The 21574-nt window shown below is 57.5% G+C and overlaps 1 protein-coding gene across 2 annotated transcripts in view; it reads right to left on the bottom strand.

The window, feature by feature from the left end:
- Nucleotides 1–21574, bottom strand: part of NAV1 (neuron navigator 1) — a 53908-nt gene that overhangs the window by 21167 nt on the left and 11167 nt on the right. For both annotated transcript variants that reach the window (XM_027697727.1, XM_027697726.1), the window contains 2 exons: nt 5223–5325; nt 1170–1535 (listed from right to left, as the gene is read on the bottom strand). In XM_027697727.1, the coding sequence (XP_027553528.1) occupies nt 1170–1535; nt 5223–5325 (469 nt within the window). The remainder of the gene's footprint in view (nt 1–1169; nt 1536–5222; nt 5326–21574) is intronic.

Genomic DNA, 21574 nt, shown 5'->3' with positions numbered 1-21574 from the left:
GTGCCACCTCTGGCAAATACGATCTCCAGAAGAGTCCATGTTGAGCCAGCACAAAGCTTCCCTGTTCACAAGCCCAGGGCAGCCCCCAAGGTAACCCCACATGCCTGTGGGAAGGATGGGTATGACACCTACAGTGCTACAGATGCTCTCACTCCTGAGCTGGAGCATGGCAGGGGCAGAGGCCAGCAGAAACAGCGTGTCCCCTCCACAACTGCAACACGCGCCTCCGGGCCATATCTGGGGAGTGCTGACCCCAGGATGTGTGCAAAGCCAGGGGCTGTGATCTATTCTGCACCAAGCTGACGTGACTACAGGCACCCCAGGAGGGCCAGAGCAGCACTGTCAGGAGGCCAAATACCTCCTCCTGCTCTGGGACAGCTCAAACGCCCGAGTTATTTATCTCCTGTGCTGAAACAGGAAACCTCCAACATGCTCAAACCCTGGACCCTTGCCAGAGTCAGGGGAACCTCAACAGCGCAGCAGGAGCTGGACACATCTGGAAAGAAAATGTGAGCCCTGAGTGTGCTGTGTTGTGCCCATCTGGCAGAAGATGCCCCTGGCCCCGCGGGTGGAGGGATGGAGGCCCATGAGGGTCCCAGAAGGAGGGGACCTTGCTCAGCAGCACACCCTGCTCCACACAGTGCCACCCATCAGCAGTGACACCTCGGTGCTCACTTCTCTCTGGGGTGCTGACAACTGACCCAGCCTGTCCCACCACAGGCCACCAGCACTCCCAGCCACAGGACATCCCCACAGTGCCAGGGTTGCAGGAAGCAGCTCTGACTCACTGGTGAGAGCATTTCTGAAAGCAGCAACATTCACCCCAGCAGGCCTTTGGCTCAAGGGTCCTGCAGCCACAGATCATGTGCTTTTCTCAGCCCCCTGTTCTGGTAACATCCAGATCAAGCCAGACACTTCTCATATGTTGGGAGATCAGCTCATCCCAGCTCAGAGGGGCATCAGCCCCAAAAAGTCCCAGTTGCCCCAGCAACAGCAACAGTGGCAGTGGGAAGATGTCTCCTGGGATGTGGGGACACGATCCACCCAGCCGGACTGGCTGTGATCTATGTGCTCCTCCACCCATCCCCCCTGTGCCAGGTGATTCCCACCGCCTGGGAAACCTCCTAGAGAGCCCCAATCCAGGCACAACCCCCTGCGCAGGCACTTACCCCGTGGTGATGTCCTCATCCTCCGTCAGCGTCTTCCCCATGAGATCGCTGTCGCTCATGTACCCCGACTTCAGCTCCACGTCGTCGGTGTCCAGTGCCTCGACCAGCTCCAGGCGGGAGATGTGGCTCAGCTTGCTGGGGCTGCGCATGGGCATGGTGTGCGAGTAGTGTGCCCGCTCCCCGTGCATGTACCAGCTGGGGGTGCCCTCGGAGCGACACGTCCCCCCCACCGACGGCGCATCCCCTGCCTGCAGGCGCGGGCTCGACTGCCCATAGCGCCAGGACAGCGGGGAGGAGCGGTTGGAGAGGCTGGAGACGCTCCGGGGGTTGGCTTCGTCGCTGTCGTAGCAGGTCATCTCCAGGGAGCTGCGAGGATGGGGGGGCGGGGTGTTAGGGCAGGGCAGGGGGGGAAATGGAGGTCTATGCCCTGCCTCACCCCCCCCAAACCGGAGCTGCAAGTGCTCAGAAACCAAAACTGCCCACTCTGAGGCAGCCAGGCAAGGCCAGGAGTGTGGGCACAGGGACACTGGCCTGGGCCCCTTCATCTCAGCTGGTCCCCTCCTAGCCTGCCTGGTGCCAGCCCAGTGTCCCCCAGTTCAAGACCCACTGGGACATCCACAGCACCAGTATCTAGTGGTTCCCTTGTCTCCCCAGGGACAGTGGAGCAGGATATGAGGTATGATGGGGGCTTTGTGCCTCCCCACAGCCCCAGTCACCCCACAAAGACAATGCTCCACCACAGCTCTGCCCACCCACTTCGGAGCAGGGCCAGGGGTGCCACCAGGGCTGGCAGCAAACACACCGGGGAGAGGGGTCAGCACCATCCCAGGGACCAGCCCTGGCCCTGAACCCCAGCTGTGCTGAACCCCAGTAATAGGACACCTTCAGTGGAAAGCCCAGACATGCTTCCCTGTGCCTGGGCTGCTCCTCCTCGGCCACTTCCCTCCCAGCACTTCAACATCTGCATCCAAATATCACCCCAGACCCACAGGACAGGACGAGCTGGGGTGGCAGCAGCGATCCCAGGGGATGTGGCAGCAGGCCATGCCAGGGAGTGGAGGCTGTGAGCAGAAGGTTGCCAGGGGACAAACCAGGGACCAGGTCCCTGCAGCAGCGTTTCACACTGAACCTATGGAGAGTGAACCACCACATCTGGGCCAGAGGGGACCCCCCAAGACAGGACTGCCTGGCCCCAGGGGCTGCCCACAAGCGTAGTGCTCTTCAGCCATCCCAGAGCCCATGAGTGCTTCAGGAACAGGGAGTTTCATCACTCCCCACACCCTTCGGGATATATTTTGGGCAAACAGTGATGCCAAGACTAAATTTAGGCACCAAAAATGATTACTTCTTGGAGCAGCTTCTTGGGAACCCACAGCCCTCAAATTGGCTCCAAACGCTACTATCAGCAAATTATTCCCTAGCTTGGATTAAACGTTCCTGCAGGAGCACCCAAAGCCAAACCCTGGCTGCAGCATTGAATCTAAAACAGGGAACTACAGAAAAAAAATGAGGAAGTTTGTTAAAGTGGAACTAAAAGGGGCAGCTAAAAGGGGTTTGTTTTTGTTGGTAGCACAAAGGATGTGCTGCCAGCAGCTCAGAGCAGATGCCAACCACATCTCTGAGCAGGAGGAACAGAAGCCTAACCTTGAATCCCGGGTTCAGTTCTGGGCCCCTCATGACAAGAAAGATATTGAGGGGCTGGAGTGTGTCCAGCAAAGGGCAACTGAGCTGGGGAAGGAGCTGGAGCAGCAGGAGCAGCTGAGGGAGCTGGGGGGGCTCAGCCTGCAGAAAAGGAGGCTCAAGGGGGACCTTCTGCTCAAGGGGGACCTTCTCACTCTCTGCAACTCCCTGACAGGAGGGTGGAGCCAGGTGAGGGTTGGGCTCTGCTCCCAGGGAACAAGGGACAGGATGAGAGGAAACAGCCTCAAGTTATGTCAGGGGAGGTTCAGGTTGGATACTGGGAAAATTTCTTCACAGAAAGGCTGGTCAGGCCCTGGCACAGGCTGCCCAGGGCAGTGATGGAGTCACCATTCCTGGAAGTGTTCAAAACACATGTGGATGTTGCACTTGAGGACATGGTTTAATGGTGAACATGGCAGTGCTAGGGGAGCAGCTGGACTCGATGGTCTTAGAGGCCTTTTCCAACCTAAATGATCCTGTGATTCCATGATTCTCTAAGCCTCTGAGAAGCTCATACAGCCCTGCAGCTGGGTGCAAAGACTGCCAGGAACACAGTGACGTCTTTCAGGAATCAACTTGCATCCTAGCGAGGGAAGAGCAAAGCCACTGGACGGAAGAACACAGTGAGGAGAACAAGAGAAATTTGAGGAATAGTTTGTGGAAGGAATAAAGAGAGAGCCCAAAGCAGCTACAGCACACTGGCGATGCAGGCACATCCAGAGGATGGCAGGTGACATCTGTATTGGACAGACTTGTAGGAAGTGTTCTCAAGAGCAGAATGAGTGGGTATGTGTGTAATTACAACGTACCAGGGAAGAGCTGACACAGTTTTAGGAAAGGAAAGTCTGGCTCACAGCCACAGAGAAGCTCCTGGAGGAATGCAGGGAGCTGCCGAGGCTGCTATGGGCTACCGGAATAAAATAAAGCTTCCAAATAAATTCAGCCACCATGGGATAAGAGGGAAGATCCTCACATATTTAAGTCCTGCTGAAAGGGACAGAGTGCAGGGGTAGGGATCCCTGGGCAATCCATACCCATTTTAGTCTGTGGCAGGGAGGCAGCTGAGGCCTTCACCACGTGATGTATTCAGAGCTCATCTGAAGGAAAGGAAGTGAGAGTGAAGAGTCAAATCCCACCAGCAATGCTAATTTAATCACCCTTAATATCCTTGCCCTATTTCCCTAAGACCTGAGCTGACAAAGGATTTCCAAAGGAGCCGAGCGCTGGGAGAGGAGGGGGGTGAAGTTTGAAACCGATGAAGGTGAAGTGAACACGACGCAGGCCTGGCTCAGTGTGGGCTGTGCCAGGCTCTGACCCAGCTCCTGTGCCAAGCAAAGGGATGGCAGAGCTGTAATGGACAATCCCAGCAAATGGCCAGCTCAGGGAATATTGTTATGGCCCCATGCAAATCCCACCACCCCAGTGCTCTGCTGCTCCTGGCTCAGAAAAGATCTGGGAAGTGCAGCAAGGATGAGCAAAGATCTAGAAATTTTGGGTGATGAAAAGGGAGATGAAGGGGCTGCTTCATCCTGGGCCAGGGTGATTGAGGGGCGACACAGGAAGGTCTGTAATGGTGAGAGGGGGCTGAAGGGTGGGAGGAAGCTGCAGCTTTTTGTCCCTCCCAAGACAAAATTCAGGATCAAGGGAGGCCACGAGGTGGCAACACACTCTAGGAGAAGGATGTTCCCACATCCTCACTTTCCCAACCGTCTGCCACCCACACAGCCTCTGCAAATCCAGAGAGGAGCAGAAACCGAGGGGCTCAAGTGAGAGACCCGGGAGGACACAGGCAGTCCCAGGTGTGGTCAGGGAACCCTGAGCACACACACTTGCTCTGGTTCCCCACACACTGCCCACCCTGTCCCCAGCACTGCCATCCCCTGGGCCCACTCTGGGCAGGGCACCCCAGGGTACCCCACCTCTGCTCCTGGGCTCTGGCTGAGGGTTCCTCCATCATCACCCTACACAGTGCAGAGAAACCGAGCCAGGGATGGGGATGGAGCCTCTGGTCCAAACCTGGGTGGGCATAGGGGATACCCTTACCTCTGGTGGTCCACTTGGGGTTACCCAACCCCTGGGAACACACCTACCTCCCTCTGCCCTGTCAGCTCCGCTCGTTGCCATCACCCCCCAATTCCCAATGTCCCAGAGCAGTGTCAGGGACTGGGTTCTGACACAGCCCCACACATGACACCCCACAGATTTAAGGGCTTCTCTCCAAGCCTCCATGCACAGGGTCCTCAGGACACAGGGCACAGCTGATTCCCTCCCATCCACATGGCCCTCACCAGGAGCAGAACTGCTTCCCGGCTGCCCCAGGAAGGACACTGATTATAGGGAAGGGGTGGTGGGAGTCCAGTGTTGGAGCCTCACCTGTGAGACACCTGAGAGCCCCTCAGGCTGGACATGGTCTCCTCCAGGTTCTGCCGAAGGTCCAGCACATTCTGCACTGTCCTCTTCCTCTGGGACTCGGGGTCTGTGGACAGACAAGGTGATGGCTTTAAAGGGAAGGAGGGATGGATGCATGGATGGATGGATGGATGGATGGATGGACGGACAGATGGCTTTTGCCCATGGCCATGCCCATCGGCCCTGGCTCTGTCCACCAGGAGGGAACAGGGCAAGGCTGGCACCGGACTGGAGCTGCACCACCCCAAAAGGCTACTCCCAAGTGTGCAGCTGGGATGGGGATGTCCAGTCTGGAAAGGATAAGCTGGTGGAGACCAAGTGGAGCCACAGGACCCACAGGGGTGACAGGAGGCCAACTACAGCCAGATGACCCTGAAGCACTGTGACCCTGCTCCATGGGGCCACACAGGAGCAACAGTCTTGAAAGAAATGTCCCCAAAACTGCCCCTGTGTCACCAGGTGATGGGGGTGCTCCAGCCTGGGGACATGGGTACAGCAGGACCAAGGGGAGTGGAGGACACAGGGCCTCACTCACAGAGGGGTGGCTGCTTCTGCAGGGGGCTGGGGCAGCTGGTGGGACTGAGCCCCCCATGGGCACAGCCCAGGGCTGGGAACCCCCTAGCTCTGGCTGCCCTGGAGCTTCTCCAGGTGTGCAGACCCACAGCACAGGTGTGCACACATACACACAGGCATGTACCCCCCAAAATACACATGTGCACACGCACGTACCCTCACCACAGCCACTTGTGCACACACGTGCAGATACACACAGGCACACCCACACACATGTGCATACACACCTGCACACACAGGCGTGTGCACACCTCCCAGAGACACCTGCACAGGTGTGTGTGAACACAGACACCCGCACAGAGCAGGGGGGTCACTCCTGGCACCGCCCTGGCAGTGGGCTCAGGGCCACAGCTCCAGTCCCATGTGCCCGCCCCACTCGTGTGCACCCTGGGCGCTAACAGCCATGCCACTGCGGCTTTGATCCCCGATTTCAGGCCTTTCAGCTGCAGCCTGCCATGGATCCGCAGTGACAGCGGGCGCCAGGGACACGGGATGTGGCTCCTCCTAATGTAACGTGGCAACAGGTGCTTCGGGATTTGCAACGGCACCGTATGAGCTGCAGCGACACGAGGACTGGGGACACCGCCGGCACACACCCCAGACACAGGGATACAGGGACAGGGAACACCACTGGCACACATCCTGGCTGCAGGGACACAGGGACAGGGGACACTGCTGGCGCACATCCTGGCTGACAGGAACAGGGGACTCTGATGGCACACACCATGGCTGCAGGGACATAGGAACAGGGGGCTCCGATGGCACACACCCCAGGTGCAGGGACACAGGGACAGGGGACACCGATGGCACACACCCACAACAGCACAGCCACACAGTAGCGCTCAAGCAGGGCTCGTGTCCCTTGTTCCCATCACACACCAGCCATGACACAGGCAGTGCCCATGGGTGATGCTGCCCCATCCCCAGGCTTGGTCACCCACGGGCCTGGGCAGGAGCACCTCAGACCAGTGAAGCGGCTCCAACATACGCATGAGCCTGGAAGGGTGTGACAAGCAGGAACAGCCCTGATGAGATGGGTTCAATCAAGCAGGTTAAAGTCAGTTGTGGAAGAGGTAAAAGGGCTGGTGAGCCCAAAGGGCACCCAACGTGGCCAGCACACTCCATCACTTAAGGACACCCAGCCCTGCATGTGTCTGATCACCCCAGTCCAGCTCCCAGAACCAGGCTCAGCAGGACACCAGTCATTATTAACTCATTACTAAATCTCCACTGTGGCCCATGCACGTTGGAGGAGTTAATCAAAGGCACAGAGGCTCCAACTGGTCCCCAGAGCCACAGGATGGGGATGCACAGGCAGTCTGGGCAGAATGATGGAGCTGAGGTAGCTGCACACACAGAGCCAGGGCACAGGGGAGGCTCAAGGGGCCCTCAGTGCTGGAGGTAGCACCCACCCCACTCTGCAGCTAGGGACAAGGGGACACTGTGCCACTCTGGTGGGGCAGGCAGAAAAGGTCATGTTGGCACCTCAAAGCTGTCAGACCCTGCCTGGGTTGCCTGGAAAGATGGATTCTCAGGCTTGAAATGGCAGGGCAGGAGACTGCATCCAAGTCCACAGCCATCACACTGCAGTCTGTAGGGCAGTGGGAGATTTGGGAGGGGACACACATGTGAACCCCAAGGAAAAGCAATAAAAGAACCACCAGTGTCCCCAAGGAAGAACTCAGCACCCTTAGCTCCTTCCCCCCGGCCCCATTTGGTGGGTGCTGTCACCCAGTGCTCAGCTTCCACAGCCGGAGAAGGCAGCACACACAGCCCAGCAGAGCCGTGTCCCTGCGCGCCAGGGCAGGACAGACCGCGATGGGATGAAGAGCCACTGTTGTCCCCTGGCGCCAGCAGTGGCTCTCACCCCCTGCCAGCTCGACAGTGTGCTCCTCCCGGGCATGGCTCCCTCCCAAAAGCCCGACTGCCTCCCCCATGGCCACCCGCAGCCATTCCCCCAGGCACAGAGCCAGCGCTGGGGCCTGGCGCTGCCTCCTCCCCGGGCGCCGCTGCCAGCGGGGCTGCTACAGACATCCCCATCCAAGGAGCAGTGGGGCGAGCCTGCGCTGTGTCCCCAGCTGCCCCGACTGAGGGGCCAGCACAGGGGTGCCACCTCCTCTGCACCGCTCTGCAGCTGGGGCACTCACGGGGAGCAACAGCATCCCAGGGCTCAGGGACACGTGTTTCAGGGCAGTGGCACTGACCTGCATCCCCAGCTTCACCCTATGACACCACTGGCCATCCATGCCTGGATGACACCACCCCAGTTTTCGGGTGACAGTCCAGGTCACTCTGGACTCCAGGAAAAGCAGCAGCTCTCACACAGGAAAGGGCCAAGCTGGGACTGGAGGAGCTGCTCACCCACCTCTGGCACACATCCTGCTGCCAGCACTGAAGTGCCACTGTCTGTCCCCGCAGTGCTGGCCAGGCAGTGACTCCAGGTCCCTGCAGCCTGTTCCCCAGGGACAGCAGGGGGCTGGGGGCTGGCTCAGGGCTGGCCAAGTCACCACATGTGGAAGCTGAGTGGAAACCGAAGCTGCTGGGAGAGGCTGGAGTGTGGGAACAGCAGGAGCACGCTGGATTCCTCCCTGCATCGATTTAGCAAGCTTGCATAGCCAGATGTTTCCAGCTGCTGAAACGTGGAGCAGCAGAGAAGGCTCAGCCTGTGCCGTGGCGGGGTCAGTTGGACACCCAGCCTCAGCCAGGCTCATTTTCCGGGCAGCTACGGCTGGGATGTGTCCCACAGCATTCCCCTCTGGCTGGGATGTGTCCCACAGCATTCCCCTCTGGCTGGGATGTGTCCCACAGCATTCCCTCTCCACCGGGGCTGTAGGCTCAGGGACTGGCGTCTCTCCCGCCCCAGCTCTGGCCTGGCCTGCAGATCCTCAGCAGCTCCCACTGCTCTCACAGGTTCTGTCCATCCTGCTGTTACAGAGGGAAGGGGGTGCTGACTCTGGCCCTGTGCCTCATTCCAACCATGCAGAGGGCACCCCAAAATGCAGCCCCTGTCCCCGAGCCCCGCACCGGGGCCACCAAGCCCCACTGCCCAAGTCACTTGCCCCCGTGCCAGGCTGGGTCTCCCTTGCCCATGCCCTCTGCTGTCCTTGGGCAGCTCTCCCGAACCCCTCAGCCTCCCCAGCTGCTCCTTTCTCAACAGAGCTCTCTCAGCACTCTCCTAAACATCAGCAAACAGGATACGGTTCCACTTGGAACACGGGGAAACTGAGACAGGAGGGCCCAGCACATCCCCATCCACCCCAGTGCCTGCAGCACTCCCTGGCACGGCTTTCAGCACAAACCACCACGTTACACACATTCAGTGTACGCTGGTGCCCCAACCCACGTGCTGCCCATCACCCCCATCTCCTGCCCAGCACAGTTGGGGCAGCAGCAGGTACCACTGCCAGCAGAAGGAGCATCTGCAAGGTGGGATGCAGTGCTGGAGGTAGCCAAGGAGGAAGAAGAAGAGGAGAGGGAGGAAGGAGAGAGCTGTGCTGCGAAGGGCTGGCTCAGGGCACGGCGCTATGTGCTGTGGGTCTGACTGTGACAGGTAGTGCAGAACCATGGCTGGATAAGGTCGGGGAGCCCCAGGTTGTACTCATGTCCAGCCCTTCCTACCACCTCCCAGAGGGAGTGGTAGCAGCTCCTCTCTCCTCATCTTGGGGCACAGCCATGTCCCTGCAGACGGGCTCTGCCGACGTGGCCAAGTACACCAAGGAATGAGGAAATCATCAACTCCAAACGGCTCTGACAGCTCATTTCAAAGGAGCATGTGGCCACCAGCTCCCACTGGGGCCAGGCAGGGCTGCGTCCGTAGCACACGTGTGGCCCATGTGCCTTGGCACAGGAACCCGAGCGTGTGTGTGTTTGCATCATGCATATGTTCATGTGTGGGCCACATGGCAGCAAAAGCCCACAGAAAGGTGTGGGGGTGTGGGTGCGTGCATGTGTCACCTATGCAGGCAGGGGGACAGCAGGACGTGACACCAACACTGGCACAAGGGTGCCAGGTTTGCACAGATGCACTGTCTGCGCCTGTGTTCATACACTCAGCGTGAGTGTGGCACTCACACGTGTGTTTTCTTGCCCCCCACGACCCAACTGGTCTCATTTCAGAAGATCCAACTGGGAAAGGACTCCTGTTGACCCAGCAAAGATTTCACCAGTGAGCAGGAACTCACTGGGAAAGGCCTTACGGTGTTCCTGAGTCATTCTGGTGGGCTCCTATTCCACAGTAGCTGCAACGAATTTCCCCAGGCCCGGAAACATTTTTAACTGGTTGCTCAATTCCTTCCAGCGCATTGAAAAATCCACTAATAAACTCTGCAATAAAACCCATTCTCGCGGGGCCATGAGCCTCCTCCAGCCCAGCCGCGCTCCCCGGCTCCATGAACCCTCATGCAGACCCTCCATCTGCCCCAGCCCAGGCTCCCAGCCCCATTTATGAATGAATCAGCCCAGACAGCATTTTGCTGTTTCAGAAGATGTCCCAGGGCACTCAGGCTGGCAGAGCACATCCTTCACCCTCACTCACCCTGGGCATGCATCTCCCCCTTTCCTGCAAACCTGCTGCCCCACCCAGAGGGCAGAGACAGTTCATTAGCACTCCTGGTTTAATTGCTTTCACTGGTGTGAGCCCAGGGCTGGCTGCCAGCCCCGCATCCCCCACAGCAGTGCCAGAAGAGGGTCCTGCTCCCTGAGGGGCAGGGACAGGGCTGGAAGCCCTGTGCCATCCAGCACTCTGGTAACAGGGTACTGAGGTACCCAGACAGCTGATTGGTGCCTCTGAACCACTCTGGGTGGGGTGGGGACTGACTGGGAAAAGCATGGACACCATTCCCTGGATGAAGGCAGCAGTCCCCAGCCTGGAGGAGCCAGAGATGCCAGGGACATGGAGGAACAGCCTTCTGCCATCGGGGAGGGGGGACATGCAGAGGATGCTGCAGGTACCTGAGGTCCCCATCCATGACTCCACCAGGGCAGGCCAAGCTCTGAACATGGTGCTGCCCCACACGTAGCCTTGTGAGGCTGAGGGAGGAGATTTTACACAGCCCAGGATATGCTGTGCTTGCCCTTGGCCAAGGGAGGAGAGGCCAGGCAGCAACCACTGGAGGAGGCAAGGGGGTTACAGTGGGCAGCACTGTGGGGACAGTGTGTGCCCCGCAGGACCTGAGTCCCCCAGGGAGCCCCTTCAAGAACACAGCCAGAGGAGGAACGTTGACAGGACCCCACCTTGGCACGGCCACCCCACGTGTCACACCTCACTGGATGGACCTTTCTGCAAAACAACATCTCTACTGGAGGCTCTGGGGGTGGCTGCAGCAGGTGAGGAAGCCAATTCCCCTGCCTGCACTCACCGTCCCCATCCCCAGGCCATCCCCATCACTGCAGTCATCATCATTGCCACCATCCCCATCCCCACACAATCCCCATCACTGCAGTCATCATCACTGCCACCATCCCCCCCCATCCCCATCACTGCCACCTTCCCCATCACCACACCATCTCCATCCCCACCCATCCCCACCGCCACCACCATCCCCACCACTGCCACCAGCGCAGGCTGGGGCAGCCCCACGCTGTGGGAGGGAGCCACATCTCCCACTGGCAGGTGAGAGCAGACAATAAGCAGCAGTGCAGCAGTGACAGGCCGGGACTTCGGCCGAATCAGCACTTCGGGGGCAATCGCGGCTGCTAAGCCTTGTGAATCGCTGCTCGTAACAAGGGCAGGGCTGCAAGACCTGGAGTCTGGACCCTGTCTGGCTCCAGTGAGCCAAGCTTTTAAAAGGGATTCAGACTTTCTCAGGCTAGAGCAGCCATAAATCTACTTAATTGGGTCTCTCCCATACACAAGTTTCCAAGTGAACCCGCTGGAGAGATCCAGGCCGGGCCTCCAGCCCATTTGCGGGTTATTCTTTCAATGGATGCTGCACTTGGCCCCAAACCACCCCACCTGCACGTCCAAACCACAGTTCCTTTTCCAGCTCCAAAGCCTCTAGCTGCTCCATGTCTGTGCATCCCACCTCCGTGCTGCCCTCTGTTCCCCTGCACTGATGAACCAGAGGAGTCCAAAATCCCCTGTGTTGGGACAGACCCTGCTCCTGCGCATGGCACTGCACATCCCAGTGCCACAGCTGCCTCCAAAGCAACGCTGAAGGAGCTGGGAGCATCCCAATACCCCCCTTCCCAGCACTGTGGGTCTTTAAAATAACCCGTGGAAGTGCCTGTGCAGCTTGGGAGGGAGAGGGATGGCAGGTGGACTGGATTCATGCTCCGAGGGGTGCCGCGAGCCTCTGGACACCAGCACACAACAGCAGCAGACACACACGGTGACATTAACTCCCTGCTGACAGCCCATGGCCTCGGGCACATGGAGACAGCGTCACCAGCGGTCACTGCACCTGGGGTCTGTGCTAAGCTGACAGAGTGGGGTCAGACGGGTCATGCAGCGCTCTGTGCCTCAGTTTACCCCAAGAGCTTCCTGTCCTCCTCAGGGTTCTGCATTATCAGGCACCATGCTGACCCCCAACACGGCACAGCTGTGTCCAGCCTGGGGGTTTCAGCACCTTAAATGCTCCACATATGACACCTTTCCCACAGCCACCAGCAGACATTCAGGGTAATGCTGCAGACCCTGTACAAAACAAAAAAAAGCCAGAGAGTGGGGGAGAGAGGAAAAAAAAAACCAAACCCCCAGGGTGAGGCAGAAGGCACAGCCAGGCCCCGGCACAGGGGCCCCAGAACAGCCGGCAGCAGCGGGTTCACGCTCCCCACACATCACCAGACACAGGTTGGACATTGTGAAAATTCAAAATTCCAGATGGCTCTTTTTTGGTGTTTTTTTTTTTTTTTTGCCTTGCCTCATTTCCAAGGCAACAAGACTCCCTGTCATCTGCCAGTTGCCATAGAGATTTCACCTGATTCTGCTTCAGCAGAAGAGAAAGCCGGGCTCCTCTCTGCTGCCGAGGAGCCACGAGCCGCGACCGCCTTCAAACTTACTGGGAAAAGCGGAGCTAAATGGGGCTTTATATGAAGGAGGCAATGGGCTGATTCAGAGGATCAAAGGAAGGAACTGCGGGTTTCTATAGCACAAATCATCCCTTCACTTAACTGCTTCGGTGCCCTCCAGATGTGCCCTACATCTGGGGACGTCGCCAGCTCCCACTCCAAGCTTTGCCTGGTGGAGGAGGGGAATGTGGGAGCAGGGGGAATCCTGCACCCGCTGCTGACAGCATCTGAAGGACCAAGCTGACTGCCCTGTAGAGAAGGGAGGGCACAAGGCCTGTGCTGGTCACAGCCATGTCCTCCCCGCCTAAACAACCCTCCCTCGCTGTGCACAGCCCTTCTCCAAAGTCCCCATGGCCTAGAGAGACAAGGGGAGGATGGGGCAAATGCAGGAGCAGCCAGGGAGGAGAAGACCCTTGGGCAAGGGTGGAGATGCCCATGGGCTGTGCTCAGCTCAGCTTGGCTGCCATGGACACAGGGGTCAAGCACGGAGGCCCCCAGGGGAGCCAGAGGCAGCTGTCCACAGTGCTCGTTCCACACTGGCACTGGTGACATCTCAACAGCTGCATCACTGCTGGGGATCATCCATGGAGAGGTGTGGATGTGTCCATGCCCCAAGCCCCAGTGTCGTTCCTCCCAGACCCATTTTCACCCCAGGCCCCACAGCAGCTTCACAACAGCCTGTCCCCACCCCAGCACAACCAGGCACTTCACTGGCACTCTGTCCTGTACCGCTGCACCTCCAGCCATGCACACACATCCCCTTCCTTCTCCAGTTGGTCTGGGAATAAAAACTCAGGTGAAAACCCAGGGCCATGGGGATTCACAGGCTGTCCTATGAGCAGGGCAGCACCCAAGCCCAGGTATGGAGAGACATGACTCAAGGTCCCAACCTGTGACAGCAGCCCTTGGACTCGCAGTCAGACGCCCCAAATCAGCAGATCTGATGTCCCCTGCCTGGGGTTCCCTGATGCCGAGGACATGGGAGAAGGTCCCAGGTGCTGGCAAGGTGCTCACAGGTGGCAGTCACTTCTGGGTACAACAGGCCAAGGTCCCCACACTCACCCCCGCCCATTGCTCCCTGCTGGGCACCCAGGCCTGGCTGAAAGGGCATTTATCAGACCTCAGAGCCTGTCCCCACCCCAGCCCATGTCCCCGCACCGGGGCCAGCGGGGAAGGGCCAGGCCGGGCAGCTCTTGGCTTGAGTTGGCTCCGTTTTGCAGGAGAACAGTCATTAGCGGAGCCAAACTCCCCATTCCCAGCCAGAATACGGCCATGCTTGGGGAAGCTTTATATTCATGGAGACAAACAACTCACATTTGCTTTTTAACTGTTGGAATTGCACCCACTGGGACGGCGCAAACAGGGAGCCTTTTGTCCCCCTCGCCTTGTGACTGCGAGCTTTGTGCAGAGCAATGCGTTGCAAACACAATTCTCCCCGGCCTCAGCTGGGCTCTGGTAGACACTTGGTCCGTCTGTCCATCACCAGATCAGCCAAAGAGTCCTCATGTGTCTCCAGCAGGAATGCAAAATGTCTTCCCCGGCTTCCCTGCCAGCTGCAGCCTGTGGAGCTGCTCTGCACTGAGCAATCAGAGCCACCCAAACAGACCCAAAATGCAGCCGGCGCTGGGGGCTCTTCACCTCCCAAGTACCAGGGGTGGTTACGTGGAAGGGCAGGAGGCTACGGGTGGCAGAGCTTCTCCCTGGGGTTACAGCTCGCCTGGGAGCAAGGAAGAGCAGCTCCAAGCATGGAAAATCCCAGCATGGCATGGGCACAAAGAATAGCTCATCATGAGCCTCCAGGGAAGTTGCCCCCGTCACCCCACAGACAGGGAGTCTCTGGAGACCTCCAACCCACTGCTGAGCTCCTGAATATTGGAGCTGGCACTTACTAAGCTGCTGTGGGCACCAGTGCTGCTCAGAGCTATCACTCTGGACAGGGACAAGGGACAACCCACCCTGAGTGGGATATGTCCTTGTGGCTGAAGCCCAGTCCCAGCCCAGCAGCACCAGCTGGGAAGGAGCATCCTTCACTCCACAAGAACAACACCCCAGCAGTGCTGCTCCCCTCCAAACCCTCAGCTTCGGGAAGGGGCTCAGCAGTTCAAGCTCACCCTGGACTCTCTGCAAAGCCCAGGGGACACCAGCTACAAGGATCCAGCTGTGGCAGGAGCAGACCCCATGGAAGGTCATCAGCCATTGCACAAGAGTCCCCCAAGAGCCCCTCGAGAGAAGAGCTGGGGCAGGAGGCAGAGCACCTCGGGGGGCAAACCCAGCTTAACGAGTTCTAGGCTCGTTAGTGGATCTATTGTTGCCACCTCCCGCGGGAGGAGGGAGATAACCCAGGCTATTTTTGCTTCCATCTAGGGAATCGTTTTCCTCCAACGTGTACTGCCACAATGCTAATTTTTAAGGCTGATGATTAATTGATGTCAGGCTCATTAGGGGGCCAACGGATCCCTCTTCCCCGGGAGCGCCAAGGACAGGGGGGACATGTTTTGACAGATGTCGTTGGAGCCGCGTGTGAGTGACGTCCTAACAACGGAGGAGAATAGGAGCCATTACCATGGAAAGCCCTGGAAATGGGAAGGGAAGTGCCTGCACGCGACCTCCGCGCCCCTCCTCACGCAGCCCCTAATCAGCCCTTCACGCTCTGCCCCGTGGTTACCAGGGCTTTGCTCCGGAGATAAACGGCCTTTGTGCACGCCCGGGGGAAATTGAATCTCCTGCCTGAAGCAAGGAGGGCTCAGCCTTTCTTCTCCCCTCCCCAGCCTTGCAGGAGGGCCAGGTGCCAAATTCACTCTGGCACCAGGCGTAGCAGCCTGCAGGGAGCCGGAAACAAGTCCGCTGCACATATGATCACCAGGATCCCGCAAGGGTCGGGGTCTCCCTGCACCTGTGGTCCCCCGGCAGTGGGGTGGGCAAGCACTGCTGGGGTGCCAGAGGGTGCTGGTCCTACCAGGCACTGAGGCAAGGTTCACCCTCCCGAAAATCGCAGCAGCATCTGCCATAGTGGCCCAGGCAGGGATGAGGACCAACATGCACATCGCAGATTATGGGGTCCCTTCAGTCTGCCCCATCAGCTGCCCGGCTCATGTTCACCACAAAGCAAACCCCCCTGCTCTCCCAGAGATGAAGCTGTGCATGGTAAGTGGCAGGAGGTTTGCTTGAAGAGGGCACCGTGGGTCTGATAGCGACACAATGACAACAACAATCCCGTTTGTCCCCGAGGTCCCCCATGCCCCGAGCCCAGAAGCGGGATGAGATGTCCTGATAACTCAGCGGAGAGCCCAGGGTGGCACAAATCAGTGCAGGTGACCTCCCGTGCCTGCTGTGCCAGCTCCCAAGAGCCACCCCCGCTGCAGTCATGGGTACAGGGCACTGTGCCCAGCTTCACTCCACAGCTTGCTCCCCTCCCCACTAGCACCAGCTCCACATGCCTCTCCCCATCTTGCAGCTCCACACCCGGCATCCATCCTGCCACATCACAGCACTGCCCCAGCCCCCGTGCCAGGGAGGTGCTGGGTGTCTGCCGGGGAGCTCAGCAGCACCAGAGTCCCCCATCCACCCTCAGAGCCACCAGCAGCAAAGGCCATGCTGCGGATCCACCGGAGCTATTACAAACTTGTGTTAATTGCTGCGCAGTGCCTCGAGCACTCTTCAGAGGGAGAGGGATGTGGATGAATAAACGATCTATTCTTAGTGCTGATGGTTCCCCACCGCAGGGAGAGGAGCGCAGGGACAAGGGCTCAGCAGACCTGCACTGTCCTCTGGCTGCTTCCAGACTGGCTGCCCCCCCTCACAGTGCCCTTGGAGGGTCCCCACCGCCAGGAAAGGGTTTTCTTGAGCAGCAGTTTCACTTTTCTCACTAAAGGTGATTTGCAGAGAAGGAACATCCTGTCTCCTTCAGGAAATCTGGGTATGCCGTGGGAAGGAAAGGTACGCTTAGGACCAGAAAGCTCTTTGGTCACCCCATGGGAGCCACCACTCAGTCCCTGCCCAGGCACCCCAGGGGTCTCAGGGGCAGCATGAAAGAAGTGTGTTCTTCACTTCCAATCCATCACCTGCGTTACGGTGAGGGGAGGGACACTGATGATCCTCTCAGGCACATGGTGTGACTCTTGAGGGTGGTCCTGTGCTAGGCTAAGGGCTGGACTCCATGATCCTTGTGGGTCCCTTTTAACTCAGCATATTCTGTGACTCTGTGACACACTTTACTATTCAATGCAAAGAGCTGCTGTTCCACCTGCAAGTTCAAGTTTTAGTGGGGGCTTGGCAGTGCCAGAGAAGGGCAGGGCAGAAAACGCTCCGAAACAGGCATTGGCACCATTAGGACAGATTTCAGTGGAGCCTCTGGACTCTCCACCATGTGCCAGCTCCTGTGGCCGCCCTCATTATGCACTGCCAACACCAAGGGCTGAGTGACACGTGATGACAGCAGCCATGAGCCTCTGGGCAGAATGGGAGAGCGGCCGCTCGCCTCCACATCCCGCCCACCGACAAGCCCCATCCCCTGCAGGCTGCAGGATCTGTTCAAGCTGAGACCACGCCGAGTTACACCCCAGCTTGGACAGTTTGGGATCCCCAGCCAAGCTGGAGACAATGCCATTCCCCACGCTGCCAAAGTGCCAGCACGCGCTGTCCCACGGGCAGACCCTCCCGGGAATGCCGTGCTCCTGAGGACGGCTACACCACCGGCGGGATTTATCCCCTCTAAGACACCTCAGCTCCAAGCAATGGCTGCCTGCATGGCACAATTCCTCTTCGCCGTGGGAAGCAGCTCTGCAATGTGCCTTGAGCTCTTCTCCCCAGATTTGCTCCGGGGGCCTGTCCAAGCACTGACGATGCACAGCCCAGAGCCACGACCGCTGCGGGGGAAGCTGAGCCAACACTACAGCTTGGGGGAAAGCATCAGCCAAAAGTCACTCAAACAAGGAAGTGATTTGTCTTCTTCTGGCTGTGGTCCCCTGAAAAAGGAGCGTGGAGCAGGGAAATCAGGATCACGTGCAGCGCTCTGACTGAGCACCCACCGCAGCAGCAACAGGGAGCGCTCACACCAGGAGCCTGACAGATACAACAGAACAGGGGAGAGAGGATGGAAAAAGAAATGCCATGTGACCCCTCGCTCGATCCAAGGCAGGCATCACATCCAACGGCTCAGAATATGAAATATGCACAATGAGCTCCAGTGAGTAATTAATCCCTTCAGGAACACTGTAAGTGATTGCAGACAGCTTACCAAGAAAAAAAATTGGAAAGTCATTGAAAAATTACCATAAAATGTTTCTTTTTCTGTTCCAGCCTGACATACAATGAGATCTGCAAGGAGCTCTCTTTGCTCTGCACTGTGTGACAGAGATGGATTTAAGCTGGTTTTCCAACAACACTCAATCTACCTGCCAAGGTGAGGGCCCTGGGAAACCAGCCCGGCCCGAGGAAGGGCAGCAGGAGCGGCTGGTCCCAACGCTCGGCTCTGGCCTCGGCACTGGTGGGACACAGCACGACTTCATCAGCAATCCAAACTCTCCAGATGACTTTCGTCAGAGCCCAGGTCAGAGCCCAGCTCATGGAGCAAGGCAAGCCCTCCTGATGATAGAATGTGGGCGAATCCCTGGTGATTCTCAGCACTGGGAGGCAGCCCCCTCGCCTGCCTCCACCCCCCCCTCTCCATCCTCATGCTGCTCCTTGACTCTTCCACTTTCTCCAGTGCTAAGCAGCCAGTTCTCCAGCTGGAGGGCTCCAATTCGGACCAAATTCTGATCCACTGCACCCAAAGTCCTGCCTCTGCTCCCTGCCCTGCACCAACAGGCAAGGAACCACATCTGTCCTCGTGCAACGTGGCTGCGATCCCTTGTGACCAGAGGAACAAACACCCAGAGGCATCTGCAGGGGATCTGTCCCTCTCCTCCAGCCTCAGCCCCCACCTCCAGGGAGCACTGACCCCTGGCACAGCCAGGGGGAATTACAGAGCACAGCAGTTGCCTTTTACTTCCATAATTCCACTGTATTTTTCAAATAACTACTAACACTTCTACTTGTAAAACTGGGGTTTATTAAAAAAAGCATTAGGAAAGGTATTTTCTCCTGTCAATAAAGTGACTTAAAATTAGTGGGAATTTTCAAATTAAAAACACAGCCTAAACTTTCACTTCCACTCGAAATCACTCTGGTTTGGACAACAGACTTTTTTCCCCATGTCCTCTCCTGGGTTTTCTCCCCTCTCTCCTGTCCTCTCCTCACTATGTTTTTGTTTAAAAATTCATTAGGTCAGGGAAAAATGCTGGGGCAGGAAAAGAGGGAAGAAAAAAAGCAGAAGAAATTGTAGCTTTTGCAAACCCATCTCAGCACAGGGGAGAAGCAGAGCTCCAGACTCGCCTTCCTGCTCTTGGAAAGCGTGAGGCACTTGGAAGGACAAGGGAATATCGTATATTAACCAATCTCCTGCACACTCCAGCAGTGGATGCAGCCTCACTGACCCTCCTCAGAGTCCTGCAATCCTCCCTGGCCTGACACAGCTCCTCCAGCACGGCAGCCAGGGGAAAAAAGGATGAATGAGGCAAGGACACAGCCCACTCCAGCACTGATCAGACACTCTGCTCCCAGAGACCTGCACAGCTCCTGACAGGGCTCTCGCTCCAGAGAGCCAAGTGCCAGAGCATGTCTGGCCCCGACACAGCTCTGAGCTGGACACTGGCTGATGTGAGGCACATCCCACATACGACAATGATTTGGGGGAGGACTAAGGTGCCCAGATGACGTTATGCAGAGCCAAGGTCACTCCTGTACCCCACGGGACAGGGACACAGAAACATCATAGAATGGTTTGGGTTGGAAGGGACGTGAAAAACCATCTTGATCTAACACCTTCCACTAGACCAGGTTGCTCCAAGCCCCATCCAACCTGGCCCTGAACACTTCCAGGGATGAGGCAGCCACAGCTTCTCTCTGGGCAACCTGTGCCTGGGCCTCGCCACCCTGACAGGAAAGAATTTCTTCCTAATATCCCTTCCTGCATCCCTGAACATCCCTGTAGTCTTATCCGGGTTACTACCACCCCACCCACCAGAGCTTCCCCACCACAGTGTGCATTTTGAGGACAGCTGCTGCACTCTGCACACAGGACATGTGTAACATCGGCTTACAAGCGAGCACACTCCACCAGTGGATGAAAACCTATATGGAAATGGAAGATCATTACCATGATCTCCTTGGAAACATCCCATTGGAGCAAGTTTTTCTTCCTCCTCCTTCTCTCCCCCATGTGCATGAATTCTGGCACCCTGTGCACCACTTGGCGTTGCCTCAGCACTGTGGGTCCAAAATGCAGGCGTCTGATTTCTAAAGCCATTGTCTGGGATGTGCTATTGAGCTGCAAAACATGGATGGTTTGGGATGGAAAACAGGCATCTCCTGCAATACAAAAAGAAGCTGGCAACCCGAATTTGATTTGACTTTGAAGCTATAGAGAATCTCAACCAAACAGAGTTTGCTTTATTCCCACAAAAGGAATGAGGATGTCAGCCACAAAACAAACCAGCCCCTCTGCCCCCGGAACGTAACGATGGACAAACAGGGAGCAGAGCAAAGGGAGAGCGGCTTCGCCCCGCCGGTCAACACTGCAGCACAGAGCAGCCAGGTCTGAAAAACAGCGCTGCACACATTACCATGCTCCACTTGGGAATGCGAGGCAGGAAAAGCTGCCTTGTAAATTTACTTTTGATTTGGAGCTCAGGGTTTGTGTTCCGTTTTGCCAGCGCTCATGCCTCGCTTCCAGGCAGGGAGGTTTGCAGGAACCCCAAGAGTTTCACCCATTTCAGCGCAATGACTGTTTGCCAAGGAAATCACCCCAGAAAATTTATTACCTGCTGTTCCCTTTCGAAAGTGAGCAGGGTGGGAAGTGCCTGGTGGTGCAAACAGCAGGCGAGCTGAGATCGAATCCTGCCCTCAGGTTACTGTACTTTCCCCACCACTAATATCTGACGGGCGACCTCCCACTGCAAATTCTGCTTGCAGAGAGTTTTTGGAGCAGCTTTAAAATCCCAAGCTCCAGGCCCTGCTCTGCACAGCCCCAAAAGCTTCTCCCAGGCTCCAGGATGAGATTCCCTCACTCATTCCCCATGCTGCTTTATGAGCGGGGCTCTTCCCCTCCCCTCACAGGAACCAGCCACATCTGGGAGCAGATGCCAATGAGCCAATAAGCTCAACTTGGAAAACTCCACTGAAAATAGCACCAAATTTCTGAGCGCTCTACAGACTGCAGCCAGATGATGGATATTAGTGCTCCAGCAGCACTGGGATGCTGTTTGGCACAGTACAGTGAAAGCACAGCTAAAAGGGTTCAGGGAAATGGAAATGAGATGGCTGGAGGTGCTGCTGCTGGAGTGCCTGCCCTCCTCCAGATGTTCCGGCCTGTAAGGAGGGAGGGTCTCAATCTGCTGGTAAATCAGCCCCCAAATGGCTGCTGTGCTCAGTCTGGAGTATTGAAGGACACCAGTTTTGTTCCTCCTGCATCTCTGAAACAGGGATGAGTCCTGGGGAGAAGGATGAGGCACCATGCAGGGACAGCCCCTCGCTGTCCCATCCCCCATGCCTGTGTCACTGAGAGCACAGGGTTGAGGAGCAGGAGCCCTGGGGTTGGTTCTGGGTGCTGCTCCTCCCTGCAGGGTCAGGACACAGCAGGCTTTTGATGCATTTAACCGCCCCACACTGGGAGACAGGAGGTCCAGACAGTGATAAAT

Source organism: Neopelma chrysocephalum, unplaced genomic scaffold (assembly GCF_003984885.1).
Source record: "Neopelma chrysocephalum unplaced genomic scaffold, ASM398488v2 Primary Assembly neopelma1_122, whole genome shotgun sequence".
NCBI classification, from domain to species: Eukaryota; Metazoa; Chordata; class Aves; order Passeriformes; family Pipridae; genus Neopelma; species Neopelma chrysocephalum.
This window is presented reverse-complemented; position numbering and strand designations above follow the sequence as displayed.